The sequence below is a fragment of the Pungitius pungitius genome, chromosome 18 (assembly GCF_949316345.1).
Source record: "Pungitius pungitius chromosome 18, fPunPun2.1, whole genome shotgun sequence".
Lineage (NCBI taxonomy): Eukaryota > Metazoa > Chordata > Actinopteri > Perciformes > Gasterosteidae > Pungitius > Pungitius pungitius.
Genome location: NC_084917.1, coordinates 7,411,612 through 7,430,653, shown reverse-complemented (window position 1 = coordinate 7,430,653; position 19,042 = coordinate 7,411,612). Strand labels below are relative to the sequence as shown.

The window sequence follows — 19,042 nt, the reverse complement described above, 5'->3', positions numbered from 1 at the left end:
CTGTCCGTTAATGTGTCGATGATCTTAGGTAGGTGACCGGTGCTACTTTCTCTTTTCTTAGTGTAACATCAACGTACCTTTTTGACATGTTGTCAAGGCCTCCTTCCAAATATCCACCACAGGGCGAGAGGCAGGGAAAGCCTGGTTTACTTTGACCTGTTATGCAAATGAAACACTTTGTTTTCTTGTCATGTGACATCGAGTAAACTCAGATGTCACTAAAATATGTGTTCAGTATGCCTGTGGTACTTTAAAAAAAAAAAAGAAGCGGAATTGCTGCTAAGTGAATGGCGTAGATAACGTCTATCGTTGTTAACTCATGAGTCATTAAGTGTATATTTTTCCATTTACTTGGGAGGCGACATGATTTGAGATTATAGGAAAATAGAACATACCGTTTTTCAGAATGTATCTGCTGGGTTTGGTCGGATCACCTCACTCTCACCATTAAAAGATGCGTCGGTCATAGTCTGGCTTTTCTGGCACTTTTCGTCTCCGTCTGCTTCAGATCCAAAAAAACCAACACTGACACCACACACTGTAACAAACACTGTGACTCTGCAAGTCTGTTTGTTGATGCTGCTGTTTCTCAAAGATGTCATTCATTGGGCAGCTACAGTATTACCGGAGTAGGAGATTATCGCGAGCGCTCAATCCTGGATCCTTATATTTTGGAATGTTGAACCTTTTTATTTTGGTAAACAAGAGAAAAATGATTTATTAGATTGAATAAAAATGCAGTACTACCAACCAGAGTAAAAGCCTGCTCTTCATTTTGTAATCGGCTTGATCTTCATCTCTTGTAGTCAGGTAGAAGGCATACAGTTGATTTTCACATATGAATAATATTAATTTGATAACAGCAACATTAAAAAATGACTCTTACAAAAGCTCAATATTTAAAATGGATTTAATATCTCAAAGGCTCACTTAACTTTTTTGCTTTAGATGTACATCATGTACAGATTGAACATTTACAGTAATGTACTAAAATCTTTTATGAAGAGATGTTGCTTTAACAGAAACAGATGAAACGTAAATGTAAACTCTTCCACTGGACTGTATCAAGTGCTAGTCAAAAGCTCTCTTAAAAAGTTTAACTATTGTGTCCGACATTCACATATTGAAATTAGCATTTTTTAATATAACTTTAGATATTGGGATGATGAATAGATGTATAAGAAACAGTTATGCTATTGACTGGTGCCCTTGGTTGACAAGTACTTGCTAAATATAAAAAATTATTTGATATGAGTATCCACCGTTAACAAATGTACACTTTAGTGGAATCCCTAACCCAGAAAAAAGAACAAACAAAATCACTTTGCTACAGAAATATTTCAGGAACAAGGCTTTTTTTTTGCAGCTTCTTCAAATTGCCGATGCTCAGTAACATGTGGGATGATGATGATGTTCATTTCCTACCCTGATAGAAACTGTCTTTATTTGATTTTTGGTTTATTAATACTGGCTTTATAGCTTTTCAATTAAATATATTCACCTCATGAGAATTGGGAAACTATACATTAAGCATGTATTTCAACCTGTTGGCCTGTTTGACGGATTTAAACATGTCACTTTGTCAAATTCTGTTAATTGTTCATTTTGCGCAAGATTCAGCAGATTTTGTATTTTTTTATGTGGACAGCTGACAGGAGTTAAAAGATGATTATATTGTTTCAGTTACTACGTTCTAATGACTGTGGTGTAAATATGTGCCTTTGCTGCATGCAGAGCCAACACACACACACACACACATAAAGCACCAATGAATGCAATGGAGACTGGCAGAGACGTTTGCATGAAGCTGTGTCCTAATACAACCCAATTAGTTGGAAGCTGTTAGTAGAATTAGCCAAACATTTTAGTGTTGGAAAATAAAAAAAAAAGCTTTATAGACTGTAAAGTGTATGTGAACACATTCGTGTATTCAAACTTACTGTATTAGTGCAAATTGTCATATGGAGAACAAAATATACGGTACCTTCGTCCGAACAGAAACGGGGCACTGAAACATATAATCAGGTATAAAAACACACAAACAGAAGCTACCATCTACAGTTTGGCAACAAATAATTAGACCTTTGCCTCTCAACAATTAAGAGCTTAACAGTAATACCAATTGATTATCAATTCCAATGGTGTGATACTGTACAGAGGTGCAATCAATACTGCACATAAATGTATGAAACACTTTCTGATACAAAAATATTCCTCTAATGCAAAGTAATTTGCATTCAAACAACAGAATATTAAAACTAAAAAGACACAATACATTAACAATCAATATGTGAAGAAATAAATAACTTCTATACAGGTGCAAACAACCACAAAAACATTTTTGCAAATTTCCCTTCACAGGACGGCAAGTTTTCCATCTTTACATTCTGGCAGCACGGCCTCCTCCTCCATCAGGACACAGGCGTCTGCTGCCTCCATGTGGGCAGTGTGTTTCACACCCTGTGAATGTCACACAGTCCTCCCTGTTTCCTAACTGATCTTCTGCAGCAGCTTCTCTTCTATCAGTTCAAACTGCACGCTGACGGACATTTCGGCGATGAAGCGGTCGCATCCTTCCTTGCTCACCTGTTTGCAGTAGCGCAGGTCGATGTGACATACGCTCCCGCAGCGCTTGAAATAGGTCAGCGACTGGTCTGTGACCCGGTTACAGACTGCAGGGAGAAAAGGGATTGTGGGAAAGATAACAAATGGATTAATTACGCCTTTAGAATGCTCTAGGACAAGAACTCCTCATTACGGTGGGCAGCGTTTCAGAATACACGAGGAACCAGAGGGGCCAAAAAGCACTTTCCCTTTCAGCAGCCCTTTGATTCAATGCGCCTCACATTTAATGGTATTCCAGAGAGACAAGGATGCCATGTGGTTATTTTAAGCCTTAGTGCTTAATGAAAGGAATTAAATACTATAAAATGTATTTCACAATTTAAAAAATCTGAACAAAACAAAAAGTTTATACAAAAACCGAACCTTCATGAAGGTCAGATTCATTTTGGGATTGTTTGATCCGACTGCTTTAGTTTAAGGTGAAGTTATTAAGTGTGTCTAATAAACTGGCACCCTTTCCCACATTAAAAATGGAGGGGTTTCGATTTATTTTCTTACAGTACCTTCCAGACAGAACTTTTGGTATCAGAAGGTTTATTAATAATTTTACCAGTATGACATTCACTGCATGCGTCTAAAGTTTCTTCAGGTCGGCTGAAAAAAAAGGACGTGAAAAAAAAACCATGAAGCTGATTAAATAAAGTCAAATAGTTTCTGCATCTATGGATCTGATGTTTGAAGTGAATGGACACAAGAATTCCATTAGATCTCATAATTTCAGGATCACGCCATGCGGGGGCGGGGGGGGGGGCATGCAAGCCAAATGAAAGCCAGCGAAGGGGCTCCTACCGGACAGGTTGATGTCAGTGAGCGAGTCTCTGGTGGTCGTCCCCGCCGCGGTCAGCACGTTGACGGACTGGTCGGTGACGTGGTTGCAGTAGCTGAGGTCCAGCTTGGTCAGCGAGGGCATGTAGCGTATGATGAGGCGCAGGGACGTGTCCGTGATGTCCAAGCCCGCCAGGCGCAGGTCCTCCACATTGCGCAGTTTACTCCTGTTGTCCAGCTGACCTAAAAAGTTGGGGTTATATCCCGTTACTCCACGCGTGTTCATGCCGTCACTCACTCCTAAGCACCTAAACCCTCGGACTGATCGCAGCGTGTGTGTGTGTGTGTGTGTGTGTGAGTGGTTTGCAGGTCGGTACCCGGCCGGTTGTCTGTAGGGGGCGACAGCAGGTCCCTCATTTGGGCGTCTTTCAGTCCCTCGACCCACTGGACGTCCAGAGTTCGCAGAAGAGGACAGCTGGACGTGCAAAGAGCCGAGACCGCCACCCAGGAGCAGCCTGACAAAAGCAGCACACGCAAACCTGCAGAAACAGCCGGGACATACACAGCCTCATCTGAGACACCTTCTGCATTAGGCTACAGGTTACTGATCTTCTGCAAATTAGATTTAAAAAACATGGAGCAGCACCACAGCGAAGTTTTAGTTAATCAGCGGTCACAAAATAAGCCAACGGAGAAGTAGTGAGTATTCTTATCTAATTAACCGAGTGATCAAACAAAGAAATTCAGAAGAAGAAGAGACGGTCTGAATTCGTGGAACCTCGGGACACAATTATCCACGTAGAGGATCCATATGGGGAGATATGACAATTCTACACAAAACCCATTAAAAAACGTTTTTCATCACTTGAAATGGTTATTTGACTATCCTTAATACAATATTTCTTCATCGAGTAAAAAGTGCCGAGGAGGGAGTCACATGGTTCCATCAGATACCATCGTAATGTGAGTCAGTAATGTAGGTCAAGTTAAACTTGTTTGTTTTACCGAATACTAATAAAAAATCAAATAAAACCCACGTTTCAAAACGACTCACAACGGTTCGACCCCTCAACCAAACGTGTGTGATAATGTGGAGGTGAAGCCTCGGGGCAGCAGGCCGATCCGCTTCCAGTGAACGTGTCGCTCGGCTGGTACCTGGCAGCCTGTTGACGAGCCAGCCCAGTTGTTTCTTGGAGATGTTGGTCCAGCTGAGGTCCAGAGCCACCGGCTGCCTCCGGATGATGCCGCTCAGCATGAGGGGCGTGATGGACTTGCAGCGGTTCAGATTCACGCGCTTCCACAGCCGCTTGTCGCAGCACCTGGTGACAACACGCGCCGGCGTTCTTAACCCACGGACGTTGCGTAGAAAAAACGCGGGTGGGAGGGGGGGGAAGGGAGAGAAGGGGGGCGCCGTACTCACCATCTGTTCCAGGTCCTGCAGACCCGCATGCACACGCAGAGGTCCCTGTGAGCCAGGTGGCCGAACACCGTCATCCACATCTCTCTGCGCATGGCGTGCGCCTCGCCGTCGGCCAGCGGGAGCCGGTCGGGCGGGGGGCTGATGGGAGGGGGCCGGATCACGTGGCGCTCCATCTGGACGCATTTCGGCGGGGACCTGCAGGGGAGCGGACGGGGGTCCGCGGCCGCGACCGGCGCGCTCCGGTTCCAGCCCGGCGGCGAGAAGCCGTGCGGCGCCTCGTTGCCCCCCCCCTCCCGGTGTCGCAGCCAGTCGCCCAGGTCGCCGCTGCCGTTGCTGCCGAGAGGCCATCGAGGCTTCTGGTCCTCCGCCTCGCCCTGGGGCTCGGTCTTCACGCGCCCGTGGTTCTGATTGGCCGGGCCGTCCTCCGTTTTCGGCGGGCGTGCGTCGTGGTTGGCCGAGCCGTCCTCCGCCTTCGGGGCCCTGCGGCTCTGGTTGGCGGTCGAGTCCTCCGTCTTCAGCGGCTTGCGGTTCTGATGGGTCACGGGGTCCTCGTTCTTCGGCGGCCGTCGGTTGTGATTGGCTGAACCCTCCTCGGCCTTCACCGAGCCGTGGCTTGGGTCGGAGAGGCACTCCTCCGTCTTGGGGATCTCTTGGTTGAACTCCTTGCTCAGCTCTCTGTTGGGGAGGCGCCGCCGCTGATGGCGAGCCTTCAGCTGAGCCCTCAGCTGAGCCGAGTTCCTCTCCTCGGCTTCTCCGGAGTCGCTGCTCGGTCCCGCCGTGGGGGAGTTGGAGGATTGTTCGCCGTCTCTGGCCGCAGATGTTCTTAGCAGTGGACTTAGCAGGACCTTGGCTTTGTCCTCTGCACCGCCGCCGTCTCGCTCTTTTTTCACTGGCTTCTCCTCCCCTCCCTCGTTGTCCTCTGCTTGGTCTTCTTCATCATATTCATTTTTGCCCTTTAAATGCATTCTGACTGAAAATCCATCTTCTTTGTGATCCTCCTGGTCATCTTCTTCGTCGGACTGATCGTTTTCTGTCTTGATTTGCCGCAACAGCTTGAGAGTCAAAGGATCATCTGGTTTTAAAAGCTTCTTCTAAGAAAGAAGAGAAGACACATCATTGTTTTATATATAGCAGTTGTCAGTTTAATAGTGGAAGTCTTTGCATATTTGAGTTCCTTGTAAGAATTGAGCTAATAAATAATTAATAAAAAGGCTGACATATTGCAATATGCATATTGCAATAATAAACCCACCAAAAATAGAAAAATAGAAAACTAGTCCTGTAATCCTCTTCTCTTTGTTTTACGTGCAGTTCATCATACGTAGTCAGGACTTCTTCATGCCCTCATTTATAACATTCACAAATTTGTGACAATGTTGTCCAGCTACCAAAGAATTGAAGAACTTTTCCATTTTTGAGCCCTTTAAAGTTTAAAGCTCCAAGAGGAAATAAATATGATTATGATCACTTTATTCAGTGTAAATGTCTACAATACCTCTTACCTTCTTTTTCACCATTACAGGTTCATCATGGGTGTCAAAAAGCTTCCTCTTTTTCCGTAGTGGGTTTTCCTCTAGCCTCGGCCGCAGCGCACCATCCAGGGACAGCAAGGGAGGACGTTTCTTTGCAGGTTCTTCCTCCCTCGTCGTAGGGATTTCCTCCCGCTCCGCTTTTCTCTTCACAGCCGATGCGGAAGTCAAAGCAGTGACAGTTGCTGTGGCCAACATGGGTGGGTCGGGATCCTCCTTTGAATCCCGGTTTAACCGGGGTTCTTTCAGCAGCGAACCGGGAAGGTTTGAGGCATACTTAAATCCTGGCCCCCTTTTTTGCTTTGAGGCCAAAAGGTTAGAAAGCAGAGAGCACAACTGTATTTCTCTGGCGCTGCGTTTCCCAGACGGGCTTAACTTTCACTGAATCATCTTTTGATCACTTTAAGTCCACACACATACTTACTTTTCCTGTTTTCCCAGCATGATTACACTTTGGGCACTCCCAGCAGTTTGGCAATTCATCATTGACTACGCCGTTTGAATCTTTCACCTAAAACAGAGGAGGACATACAGATTCAGATCTACTGAAGCCTTTGTGCTTGACCTTCAGGCCCAGATGTGACACATTTTTCCCCAAACACATTGCATACTTAGTACTTGATGTAGTTTGGGTTCATAAAGGATTCATTTGAACTGTAAAATCCCAGCTGCAACGTTTTCTGTGAAGAATCTGAAGAGTTCTTTTGGCTTTATTTATTCCTTCATTAACATCGATACCAGCACCACCGCCACCGGATTCTGACCACAGACAGTACGCACTGATGTTGGCCGAGTTACCTTCAGACAGTTAGGATGAACAATCTCATTGCAGATGGAGCACTCCATGAGCATAAGGTTAAACTTCTCCTCCTCATCCTCCACCGTGTCCTCTTTCCCTGCCTCTCCACAGACGAGACACACCGCTGTGTGCGGCAGGACGGGCTGCAGACAAAAACAGAGGCTTGAAGATGAGGCGGCTTTATCTGTAACCGACATCCTCCGAAGGAACTATTGCGCTCGGCCATAACTCACACATCAATGTTCCATTTCATTTAAGGCTCATTTTCAAGCTGCATGCAGGTGAGCTAGCTGTCTGCAATGTTTCCTGTACATGTTGGGATTTGGATTAAACAGTATTTTGAACCGGTTTATAATGTAGAGTAAACAAGCAAGTTGCATCACCACTGACAGATGGGGGAATGTTCCACACAGCACCGGGATGAACTATTGCATGTTCTGTAGTAGTGCTCTGATGCAGTACTACATATGCATCAAGAGTGGCTTAAGCATATCGGCATATCTTAAAAGCGGGTTGCCAAAGAGCTTAAGACCGCGAGTGTCTGATATTGGGACGGATGCCAAGTCTCCCCTCACTCCACTTTCTTGCGGTCATTGATTCAAACTGAATATTTGATATGTTGCAGAAACGATAAAACAAAAAAGTCCCGCTGCATGTCCCTGTCCATGGTGCTGAAACAACAAAGTCTTTGTCTCTTTTTCTGTCTTGTCTCACTTCTGCAAAAGCTGCTGTTTAATTATACTGCTGCAAAGAGTTATTTATATTACATGCGTTGCTACTAGCAACCACCTGAAACACCCGAGCAATCAAACCGTGCTGCCCTAGCAACAATGTTGAGCAGCCGAGCAACAATCTCACAACCACGTGGACACACCCAAAAACAAGTATTCAAAAAGAAAGCAAAGCAAAATTTGCAGTTTTATCTTTACAGAAGTGTCTTTTGTGAAAGAGGACAGGCTCGCCGTCCCCCCCTTTGTTTTCAGTCTTTGGGCTGAGCTAAGCTAACTACCCGCTGGCTGTAGCTTTAGCCGAGAAAATGCTGAACAGTGAACTTACTGCGATGCACTGCCTCATGATGCAGGACTGCTTCATGCGGCCCGGACCACCAAACTTCTTCATGTCTTTACAAAAGTGGCACTCTCCACACTCCGTCCGCAGGCACGCTTCACACTTCCGACAGCGCGTCCTTCTCCTCCTGGCGCCAGATGTTCCCCGACCAGCTGACAGCTTGACTGCTGATGCAGGGGAAGCTGCCATCTTAGGTTTAGGCCGGTTTGGAGGCCGCGGCTAAAAGGATAAAGACGATACAGGGTCATGTTCCTCATATTAAAAAGGCAGCAAACCGGTATCAGAAAGGATCGAATAATTAGTCAGTTAATATAGAGATAGATCCATTATTTTAAGAATATGATGTTACAATTATGCCACTTTAATACAGTTAAGTAGTCAAAAATGGCAAATCGCAATCCCACAATACTTCTAAGGGAAAAGTGTGTGTGTATGCAACATGTCAAAGGAAGTAAGAATCATCATTATCTTTCACAAAACAGACGCTTTTGAACCATTATGTCACTGAGTACTAAATGGTAAACAAAATCCTTTCAATTTAACAAATTCAGTGATTTCTTTTTCAACCAGAATGTCAGATTAAAATAAAAGGGAGGCATTTATGCACAAAGTAGCTGCTCAATTGAATTTACTTAACATTGGAGTGATGAATAATGGTGCTTGGGCTCAATAATAAGCACTTACAATCATGCACATATTCTGATGGTCAGCGGTATGACGTATATAAGCCCAACCTTCTTTGCCCTTTGTTACTTTGGTTCAATAGATCTATCAGAAGTGCAAATTCACATGTCTATATCAAAAGACAGATATGATGGGTTTTTTTCTTTCATTCATGCCCGTTAAAGGACGGCGTCGAGGAGAAAAACAAACAAATTAAAAAATGCCTCTGGGGGCATCTGCCAAATTTAGCACTCCACTCGCTTGCATGTTTCTACTTCAAAGAAAAAACTGCACTTACAGCCAAATATCACACAGAGCCATTATTCTGTGTTAGGAGGGCGCCAACAGCAACACATTAAGTGTCCTCTATTTGATTCAACTGGGAAATGAAGATGAGATGCATTTGATCCTCATCATTATTGTTCTAGTATTAAATATTCTGCTTCTCAAGCTCAAAGTCCAACCACAACAACATATTCTTAACATAAAAACCACATGTCAAAAACACCAAGCACCACCAACCGGGCCAGAAAATATGAAGTAATGAGAGACATGAAATAAAGAAGGAGAGGGGGGGGGAGGGGGGGGAAGAAAGACTGCAGCTCTTGGAAATGAAGATCAGATTTCTTTAGTTACATCGGCAGTGCAGATTCTCCTGGAGTCAGCATAGCAACAGCCACGTCCCGTTCCCTAACAGAACAGTCTATGACACACTGACTTGTAACCAATAAGAGCTGTAACGAGACTCTCCAACGGAGAAAGAAACAGAGCTCAATCTCGGGGCACACGTTGCAGTCATTTATTTTAACAATAGCCATTAAAATAGACCGACATAGGCAGAGCAAAGAAGTGTTTACCAGGCAGGATTAAGATGAAGTACGGGGGGGGGGGGGCGGGGGGGTGTGTGGGGCTTGTGGCATCTGAACGGGACCTAAGAACCGGCAGCGTGACCTGTGATTTGTCAACAGGTAGGGAGCTACTACCAGTCTGCTAATCAGATTATATGGAATCAAAATAATAAATAATGCAGAGTGTACCGTCTGATCACATCTGAAACTTAAGCTGCAGATGCAGATACAGCTGTCCCTGATGTCCACTATGTGAGAGATCTCTAAAGCAGATCACCCTGCCGATGCTCTGGATAAAATTAGCCAAAGAAATGAACTACCTGTCACTCTAACGACTTTCTGCCTCAGTTTGAAGTGTCTCCTCAACACACACACACGTCCTCCGTCAGTGCGAGGGGCCGAGCCAGTAACCAACCAGTAATTCTGTGGCTGATGGAAGCTCCCTCAGCTGGGACACATGATGAGAAGCAGACATTAATGTCCACGCACACCGGCCTGGAGCCTCTGAAGCCACCGTGGAGATGTGTGGAAAACGATTACTGTGGCTGTACTTGAGATCCCCTTCAAACACACACTGAGGCCGGTTGCACAACGAGTACAGATTGCAGAAACAACTAATTGTTTCATCAAAAATGACAAAGATTCAAACAACACTGCTTTATTAAGCTTTTAAAGATGTCCAAGTTTCTTAAATCATCATTGTCTCTTTTCCACCAGTCCTTGGAAGGGTTACATTTGTGTTCGGCTTAAGAGGTGGAATACATTTCAAAGTTGACGCTGTATTTGAAGAACAAGGACAAAAACGTGGATTCTCTACTGTGTTTAGTTATGACTGAAGCAAAGCGGAACATGTTTAAGACACCAACCTGAGCAAAACCTCTGGTAGTTACTCGAAAGCTGAGGTTGGTCGACTGAACATCGATAAATGTGTCGATCAGTCAAACCACTGCACCGAGGATGCAGAGCACGATTTTGAATTAGATTAGGTAAAAGTTGTTCTGGAGGCTTTTGAGCAACACTTCCTAAAATCTAGACATACATGTGCTTAAACGCGTTAAAATAAGCCCGGACAATAGTTTGAGAACAGGAACTTGAACCAACAGAACAGAAAATGTCTTGTATTATTTGTCAGAAGAGCCAAATGTTTATTAAATCCAAATGGGGCCAATGAATGGATCTGAGGGGGCGTGGTCCAGAGTTTAGAAGAAGAGGTTTTCAAAATAACTTTCCACATTTCTTGCCGCGTAAGCAAGTCTCATCACAGATCGTTCAGCCATTTACACCGAACAGCATCAAATATTCCTCTGACAATAATCGCTTTCTAATCAACATGCAACGAAATCCATGAAAGAGTCATCTGTATCCACATCAATTTAGATTCCTCTGCTTTGAAACAACCAGCAGCAGCCATGAGGCTCTGAGCTGTATAAACACTGACAAAAAGACATGCACACACAAGTACACAAATAAAAAAAATAATAAAGGGCAAAAATCAAAGCCCAAGCAGCGAGGGTGAACTGAATGCATGCATTACTCTCCAGGAAGCTCCATTTCCTCGCTGCCCTGTGATGCTGCACACTGCTCTGTTGGATTACAAGCATTCCTCTGGTGCTCTCACTACGCCTGCCTGCAGAGGTTTCGTGTGCTAACCTGCTCAGAGTCTGAATCGTAGTCCTCATCCTCTGCGCTCAGCGACATGGCCATGGCTGGTTTTCACGCATCGTCCAGCTCACGGCAAACTGACATGGCTGCAGTCTCCTCCTCCTCCTCCTCCTCCTCCTCCTTCTTCTACTTCTGCTGCTACTGCTGCTGCTGCCGTTCTGGCCTGCAGCCCTCCCTGCTACTCTAAAGCTCCACAATACCACAAGCAGATGTAGGAAAACACAAGACAAGCCTGCCTCATCAGCATGAATCCACTCCCGGGGAGAGAGGAGGGGTGTTTAGGAACGCGGGGGCCAATGGGAGGCCGCAGCGCATCAGAATATGCAGCGGGAGTGTCTGCCTCCGTCCAATGAGGAGACAACGCGCAGGACGGTGTTGTAATATTCATGATGGGTATCACGGTAGAGGAGAGAAGGCTCCACTCAGCCAATAGAGCCAGATGGCATCTCATTACAAAAGGCAAACAAAAAGAGGCCCCTCCACCAGCAGCTGGCCTCTGGCGGGACGGGAGGGGGCCATCCAGCGGGTCCACCAAACCACCTCCATGCATTCAGATACGACACATCCCAGCCAACACTCCTCCTCTGTTTTTTCAAGACCATTCAATATTTTTTTTTCTCCGAATATCTAAGCAATGAAAAGAAACACTTAAAGTGTCTAGATTTAATATTAGTCATTTTGACCTTTTCATACTACGTGGGGAATTAATGTGAAAGCATGATTTTCACCCTCTTGCGACCTTCTGCAGAGCTCAAGTCATAATGAAATCAGACACTGTCACGTCAGGCAGTATGTGAGGAGACGACCAAAAGGCACATGCGGAAGTTGTACTTGAGTAATGAGCATGAGCACTGACTGACGTTTTCCTTTTTTTTCATTTTGAGAGTAAGACTGAAGTGCAACAACAAACAGCTTGTTGCAATGTTGCAGGAAGTGAAACATTGAGTTGTGTATCTGGTATAATAAGTGAGTCAAAGAAGAGCTCTATTAATGACACTTAAATATAGTAAGTAGATGTATGTGTGTATGGAGCAAAGCAAACATTTGCCTTCATGTTTACGGAGTATTGATATTAGAAACCAGACCCTTCTTTAAAAGTGAGTCAAACGTATAAAAAGCAAGATCATATTGTCAGTTGAATTCTTTTTAAATTAATGACATCAGTTTTTGTGCTGTCATTAACCATCAGTCAATGATTCACTTATATTAACTCCTTTAAAACATGTGCCATCTTCTCAATGTTAATTTATAAAAAGGCAAAAATGTTGATGATGACGGTGAAATTAAAGTATTAGAAAATTAGTACAGAAATTCCAAGCACAACGGGTCCAGTTACAGGTGCCTGGGATCAAGCTCACCTGTGCTCAGTGTTCTTCCATAGTTCTATTGAACAATGTTCAGTCCAAAAGCAATAACAAGGCCTCAGAGTGCCACTGAAGTATTCTTACCTTCATCGTTTTCTTTGACCAGTGAACCACAGGGACTCCAGTGATTGCTAATTTGGGGTCGTCATCAGCGTGTTCTTTTAAGACCACCTAGAGAACGGGGAAAAAAGCACAAGAAGCCTCCGCCATGTCTATTGGACGGCATTTATTCTGAAAGTGACTGTGTCATCCTTCGCCGTTTCCTACCTTCATGTTTTCCAGCAGCGCTTGGGGGTTCTCTATTCCCTCGGGAACACATTTTTTGTTTTCGGGGAGCAACTCCAGCTTCTCAACCAGCTTCCTGAGTCCGCTCAGTTCGAACTCGGTCAAATGCATCCATTTGTTTGTTGCCTCCGGGGCTGAAGAGTCCGAGGGGGTCTGAGGGAACTCCAGAGGGGTGGAGCCGGGATTACAGCTGTCCTCGGAGTGGACGGACAAAACCGCTTTGAGGTGCTGGCTCCTCTGGGTGTCGGGACAGCAGGGGCCATCCTGGGCGGCCTTCTCTGGATTTCCCCCCTGGCCCTCCCTGACTTGAGTGTCACACGAGTCCTCGTTCGTGTCCCGGCTCCTCGAGTCGGAGGACGGGCTCTCTGTGTTCCCCTTTGTCTCATAGTCTGGAGGCACAAAATGAGAGAAGAGTTGTGATCCGAAGTCTTTTCTTTGTATTAAGACAATGCATCTGGAAACATCAATGAAGTACTGCAATGATCCGCCATCACACTGAGGCAGCACGGCTGATATTTTCGATTGCGAAACCCAGTATTCCCAGGAGCGATGAGCATCTTCATTAGTCGAGTCCACTCACCCATTAGTACCGCCTCTTTGCGGAGCTCCTGGGAGAAGTACGAGCCCTTGGTGAGGCAGTGCAGGTATCTCTCCAGGACATACCAGCAGATCTCAAAGTAGAAGGGGAACCGGAACTTGGAATGAACCTGAAGACAAGGCGGAAAAAAATACCTATAAATAAGTACAATTACATGCACTAAGAATATCGAGTTGCTGTTGGCTTTTTGTAGTAAACATGCACGGTTAACCAGAGCTCTGTTTGTGTTTTTACACGTGTGCATGAGCAGCACAGAGACTTTGGGAAGAATACCGATCGGGGACAGCAACAGCAGTGTGAAGAGAGTATTACTCAATCACAATATGTCATCTCTGTCACTTGAGACGCCGTCCTCTCATTCACACGAGAACACACGTCTTCGGGGACAAACGGCAATCACACAGGCTGGCTATTTTATTTCCGAGAAAAACCAAATTAAAATCAGAATCTTCACATGAAGTGATATTGCCTTTCTGAGTATACGTTTGGATTTAAAACTTTCCAAACAAAATAATAAGATACTCCATACAAAAGAACCTTTAATGTGTAATCACTTACATCCTCATCCCGCGGCTCCCCTTTTCTTATCGAGCAGATAAGGTTTTTTGGGGGGGCTGACTTTTGTCGCAAACACTTTGCCCTTTTTTTACTATCTTCCCTTATTTCTTCCTCCATCATCACATCTCTCATTCTCCCTTGTTTAGCGGGTGACCTCTTTGCCTCGTCGTGGTTCTCTGAGGGATTGATTTGTCATTTATCTCAACGTATTGCATTGCAGACCCCAGTTCAGCCACACAATGGAGAATCCCACAAGGCGCCTACCTTGGTCCTATTCTCTATCTCATGGATGGTAAGCTGCATAGGAATGTTGAAGCTGTGCAGAATATTGCCTCCAAATACCAGAGTGTCCTCTGGAGTGTAGACGGCATGAATCCAGCCTTAATTATTCAAAAAAGTACAAGACATACACAAAAGAGATTCGGAACGTGTAAAAAGGATTCATGCAATGTCCTGCAGTTAAAGAAAATACTGTATAATAGTCAGGTAAAGCCTGCATTACTGTTCACTGACGAGGCAGCTAATCTTTTCCTGCTGGCTACTTTAAAACAGCCATGCCAACACACCAGATGGGATGAAGAACGTGTATCCCTGCTCAAGTCCCACTCTCTGGCATCCGTCAGCTCGGTCTCCCAGGAAGAGATCACTCTGCTTGCCTGACAGGACCCAGTCCTCATAAAGGGCCAGGTTATGAGGGGTTGGAGGCACAAGCCAAAACACCTGGGGAGAAGCAGAGGTTGGGGTTTTTTTTAATTTAGATTTCATGCTGTCAGGAGGAATGCCAACTTTGACGCTGTTAAAGACTTCATAAGACCAGACGTACACTTTCTTAATTTCTCTCCTTAACGTTCAATAGCAGATGAGACAAGAATTAACTTACTTTCTGTCCCTTGAATACATGATACCAAACAGAAGTTCCACCAAAGTCGATGTGGAAGTCTGTGTAGCAGCCCTTCACACTCATCAAACAGTACCTATAGCACAAGGACGGACAACAACACAAATTCAAAAGATTTTATATCGTAGATTGTAAGGGTGTAAAGGTACAGACTAACATTCTTAAAAAGAGACAAACCCAGCCCAATCATTTAGATGGCAGTGGTATCCCAGCTGTGTTTTACTGAAAACAGCAGGTAAAACACCATGAGATGCCCCTCACAAGAGTAACTAAAATCACAAAGGGACAGCGCTCCTCCAGAAAAACAATCGAAGAATGATCCCTGACACATAAACAATTCAGTAAATGAAGTATTAAGTAATTCCACAGAAAGATAATGTGGTCAATACTTGAAACATATGGTGAACTAATTAGCTTGTCTGCCTAAGGCTACAGTTCCAAAGAGCAACAGCGTTTATCAGGGTCAGTCGGTCAAAATGCTGAACAGTTTGGGAACATTATGCCATTGAGCTCTGCTCCTTGCAAATTTCCTTCATTTCCAAAGCTTCCTCTGCGAGGCGTGCTTAGGATCAGGCACATGGTCGCACATTTTTCTCTCATAAGTTGGGCCTCATAGGTTTGAGGGCAGGAAATGGCCGGGGGGGCAGACACTACTGCACACTCACTGTGATGATTGAGGGGGGTTAAATCTTATCTAATTGCTCCCATGAGATATAATAAGATAGAAAGAAACACACAGTAATTTCAGGTTGCTGCTTGCTATTCTTTTCATTAGGAAAACATTAAAATGTTCCTTTAATGACTGATTAGTTGGTAAGAAAATTTCAAAGAAAATGGCCATTTTTTTTGTCAGAGCCCAAATTCTCTTCAATTCATTTTTAGTAACAAAGATGTCTTTCTGCACACAAGCCACCAAGCCTCGCTCTAGCAGCACAAACACAGCCTAAATCTGCTAGCAATTTGCAATGATTGGTTTTGACTCTTGCCATGTACAAATGATGACAGCTGATTGGCTGAGAGGTGTCGGAGCAGTCAGAATACAGCTGTTAAAAACCCATCCTCCACTGTGGAGAACTCTGCTGCCTAGCAACAACCAAGAGCACTTACATGAGATGGATAACAGCGACTGTATGCAGCACTCTACAATGATAGAGCGATATATGAGACACTCAGATGGGAGGAGAAAAATGAATTATGCATTTACGAACAAGGGAGCAGCCAAGTAATTTTCTATTTCTACAACTGTCATTAATTTCACTTGTAGACTTTCATAGACAGGTCAGAAGAGAATGCTGCAGAAGCCATACCTCTGCACTTTTGGATACTTCATGTCTGAGATTACATTGGTGGCTTCTGTTTGGCTTTGCTTCAGATCAGGAGGCCACATGTTGTCCACCCAGTCCACTTGATCTACCTGGGAGAGCGATCATAAACTGCACTTTTTACCCTCGCTCACAGTGTGGTTAGTCATACTTCTGTTAAATATGGTACCAGATTTGGTTGGTTTCATTACCACTGTGGGCCGCTTGATGAGGTTCTCGAGTTTAGTGTGGCTGAACTCCAAGCTGATGACGTTGAACAGTTTGCCCCGCTCTTCCTCCGGTGTCTCGTAATAACGGGCAAACTGAGACATGCTCATTTCAGAGCCTTTCTGGGTGCTCACATCCATAACATCCACAGACCGGCGACTCCCTGCAAGCGACCGCGTAAGTTGACAAGAGTGTGAGCACTTCCACTGATACTCTGTGTCTGTGCTATTGTCAGACACTGATCTAGCATGCTATCGTTAAATTTACACAGAGCAAACATGCATTTTAGAGATTTCTGCATGAACAAGTGCCGACTAATGAATGTGTTTCACTATCTTCCCCACTAGATGGAGCAGCTACACTCCAACCCTATTTCATTCATTCAGCTGTACTTTAATGGGAAAGAGAATTGCAATTTAGTGTTCTGATATAAATACATATAGATTAACAAAAGCAAGATCACCAATTAAATAGCAGCATAAAATGGAAAAACAGTCAACAAGAAACAGTCATAGCTGAAATAATAATATATATATAAAAATATGTATATTTACGTCATTTGAAAATACTGTGAATATGACTTGTGCAATTACTTTTGTCTATACATATTGTTTGGGTGCTATATTTGGGTGCTATATTTTGCCAAAAAGCATGTATATACATTATTACGCTCAGCAAAAGAGTGGTTTAACACGATTTCTGAAAAGAATTGGGCAACTGTGTGTGTGTGTTTGTGCAGCATCCTACTTACCAACTAAGCCCTTAATTTCACTGACTGTGAATTCCGGATCGGGCATTCTATGAAAAGACAGGTTGAAAGCACTCAGTTGACACTATTGCCAAATGGTTAAAATGATAAACAAACAAATCTAAAGAGAGTGAAATCAACACAATGAGCCCTGACTGTTCAATTCACAGAAATGTTCTCACCTGAGCCCTAGTCCCTCTTTCTCTTTGAAGATGAGTGGGGTCCTGAGAGCATCCCTTTGCACATATTCATAAGAGAAGTCTGCAAGACATGGAACGTGTTGCAATCAAATAATTACTGCGCAAGACAGGAATCTGGTCAAATGAAATGATGTTATATTTGTTATTTTACCTTTACCCTCCATGAAGTGCACAAACGTGGCGCTGTATCTGTCACTGACGAGCTTTTCCTCCACACTGAAACCTCGGATGTTTGTAATTTCTTCAACGTCGGATAAATCCTCGTTTTCGTCGTACAACCTTCGGCAAATGGAGCGCTGCATGACGCCAAAAACGAAATGCGTTATAACGCATGGAACTCTCTGTCATAACGGCCCCTCTGTTGTCATAAACAGCCAGTATGATGGATGATAAAACATTTTTATTCTTCACTTGAAAAGTATAGGGTCATGTTTAGGTGCTTTATTTTGCAGGTAACGTTAAAGTAGCAGCGTATTATAGTCATTAAACGTGACGTCATGCACACTAAATAATAAGAGAGATTCATCCTGGAATCAAGACAGACGTTAATGAGTCAGTCCACAACGATAAATGGCAAATGTTTGCAGGGTTTCACTGATCTGGTCGAACTGATCCAGTGGACTATTACACATATACAACAAGTTACAACGTGTGAAATGTGAGCGCAATTATTATTCTACTATTTCTGCCCGTGGCTTCAAACTTGAACGTCTTAAAGTGACTGGACGAGCATTGCGGACAGTATTATTAATAGTCGCGAGCGTTAGCTTAGCTCACTAATTAGCTCGCTGCCGACAAGCTAGCGTTAACTCGGCAGACGGTACACACCAGCCTGCGTCCAGATGCAGCGCACGTTTCCACGGCCTGGGCCATCGTCTCTTATCGATGTTTTCCAGTCGCTCGCTTTCGGAAACGCATCTCCGCGCGCGGTGAAGTTAAAGAAACACTTAGCACGCTTTTCGGGTTCAAAACAAGGGAACCATGTTTTTGTGTATTACGTCACAGCCAGGAACCATAACATTGTTGGACAACGTCACTGCATGTTTAGTTCACTGCTCTTCAACAGATTTTTTTTTACAAAATAAACATTTATGAAATCATATCAGTCGTGGCTGTTAGTGGTCAAGCGCAAATAAATAAAAAAACGCCTTATGTTTAAACCATATTTATCGAACAGTTGACCCTGAACATGCTAATAAAACAAAGCGATACAATCGGTTTTATAAAAGAAAACAAAAAAACGTGGGTATCTACTTTCATTCGTTCCAACAGTAGTAATTCTTATTTGTGTATGCTGGCCGTTACGTGTCACGTGAACCGCCGTACCAGCCCGTTCACATTAATACCATAATTTGACATTTAACCACACATCGGATGTGGTAATTACACCAGCATTAACCTAAAGCTTTGATTCGCGATCCCATCACAGAGGAAACGCAACCGTCAGTTGACTCCGGATGTTTGGTCACGGAGCGCGCTGGCT

General features: G+C 44.1%; 1 protein-coding gene across 2 annotated transcripts; it reads right to left on the bottom strand.

Moving 5' to 3' along the window:
• Positions 1-892: 892 nt before the first annotated feature.
• On the bottom strand, positions 893-18,800 carry kdm2bb (lysine (K)-specific demethylase 2Bb). Of its 2 annotated transcripts, XM_037484094.2 has the most exons (22): positions 18,388-18,800; positions 17,711-17,855; positions 17,542-17,620; positions 17,363-17,409; positions 16,596-16,774; positions 16,390-16,496; positions 16,190-16,222; positions 15,065-15,158; positions 14,751-14,904; positions 14,449-14,564; positions 13,609-13,735; positions 13,011-13,417; positions 12,828-12,914; positions 8,195-8,425; positions 7,138-7,281; positions 6,764-6,850; positions 6,313-6,639; positions 4,811-5,901; positions 4,546-4,709; positions 3,768-3,929; positions 3,415-3,633; positions 893-2,672 (listed from the first exon to the last, which is right to left on the bottom strand). In XM_037484094.2, exons 1-22 carry the CDS (start codon positions 18,430-18,432, stop codon positions 2,491-2,493), a joined length of 4,227 nt encoding a protein of 1,408 aa, XP_037339991.2. In that variant the 5' UTR covers positions 18,433-18,800; the 3' UTR covers positions 893-2,490. The 2 variants fall into 2 exon arrangements, with proteins under 2 accessions (XP_037339991.2, XP_037339993.2); XM_037484096.2 differs by lacking the exon at positions 16,190-16,222.
• Positions 18,801-19,042: the final 242 nt, after the last annotated feature.

Coding starts and splice junctions, on each gene's coding strand:
- kdm2bb (XM_037484094.2), bottom strand. CDS start 18,432: ATGGCCCAGGCCGTGGAAACGTGCGCTGCATCTGGACGCAGGCTG. Junction 17,856..18,387: donor CTGCATCTGGACGCAGGCTG/GTGTGTACCGTC, acceptor GGCGTCATGCAG/CGCTCCATTTGCCGAAGGTT. Junction 13,418..13,608: donor CAAAGAGGCGGTACTAATGG/GTGAGTGGACTC, acceptor TTGTGCCTCCAG/ACTATGAGACAAAGGGGAAC.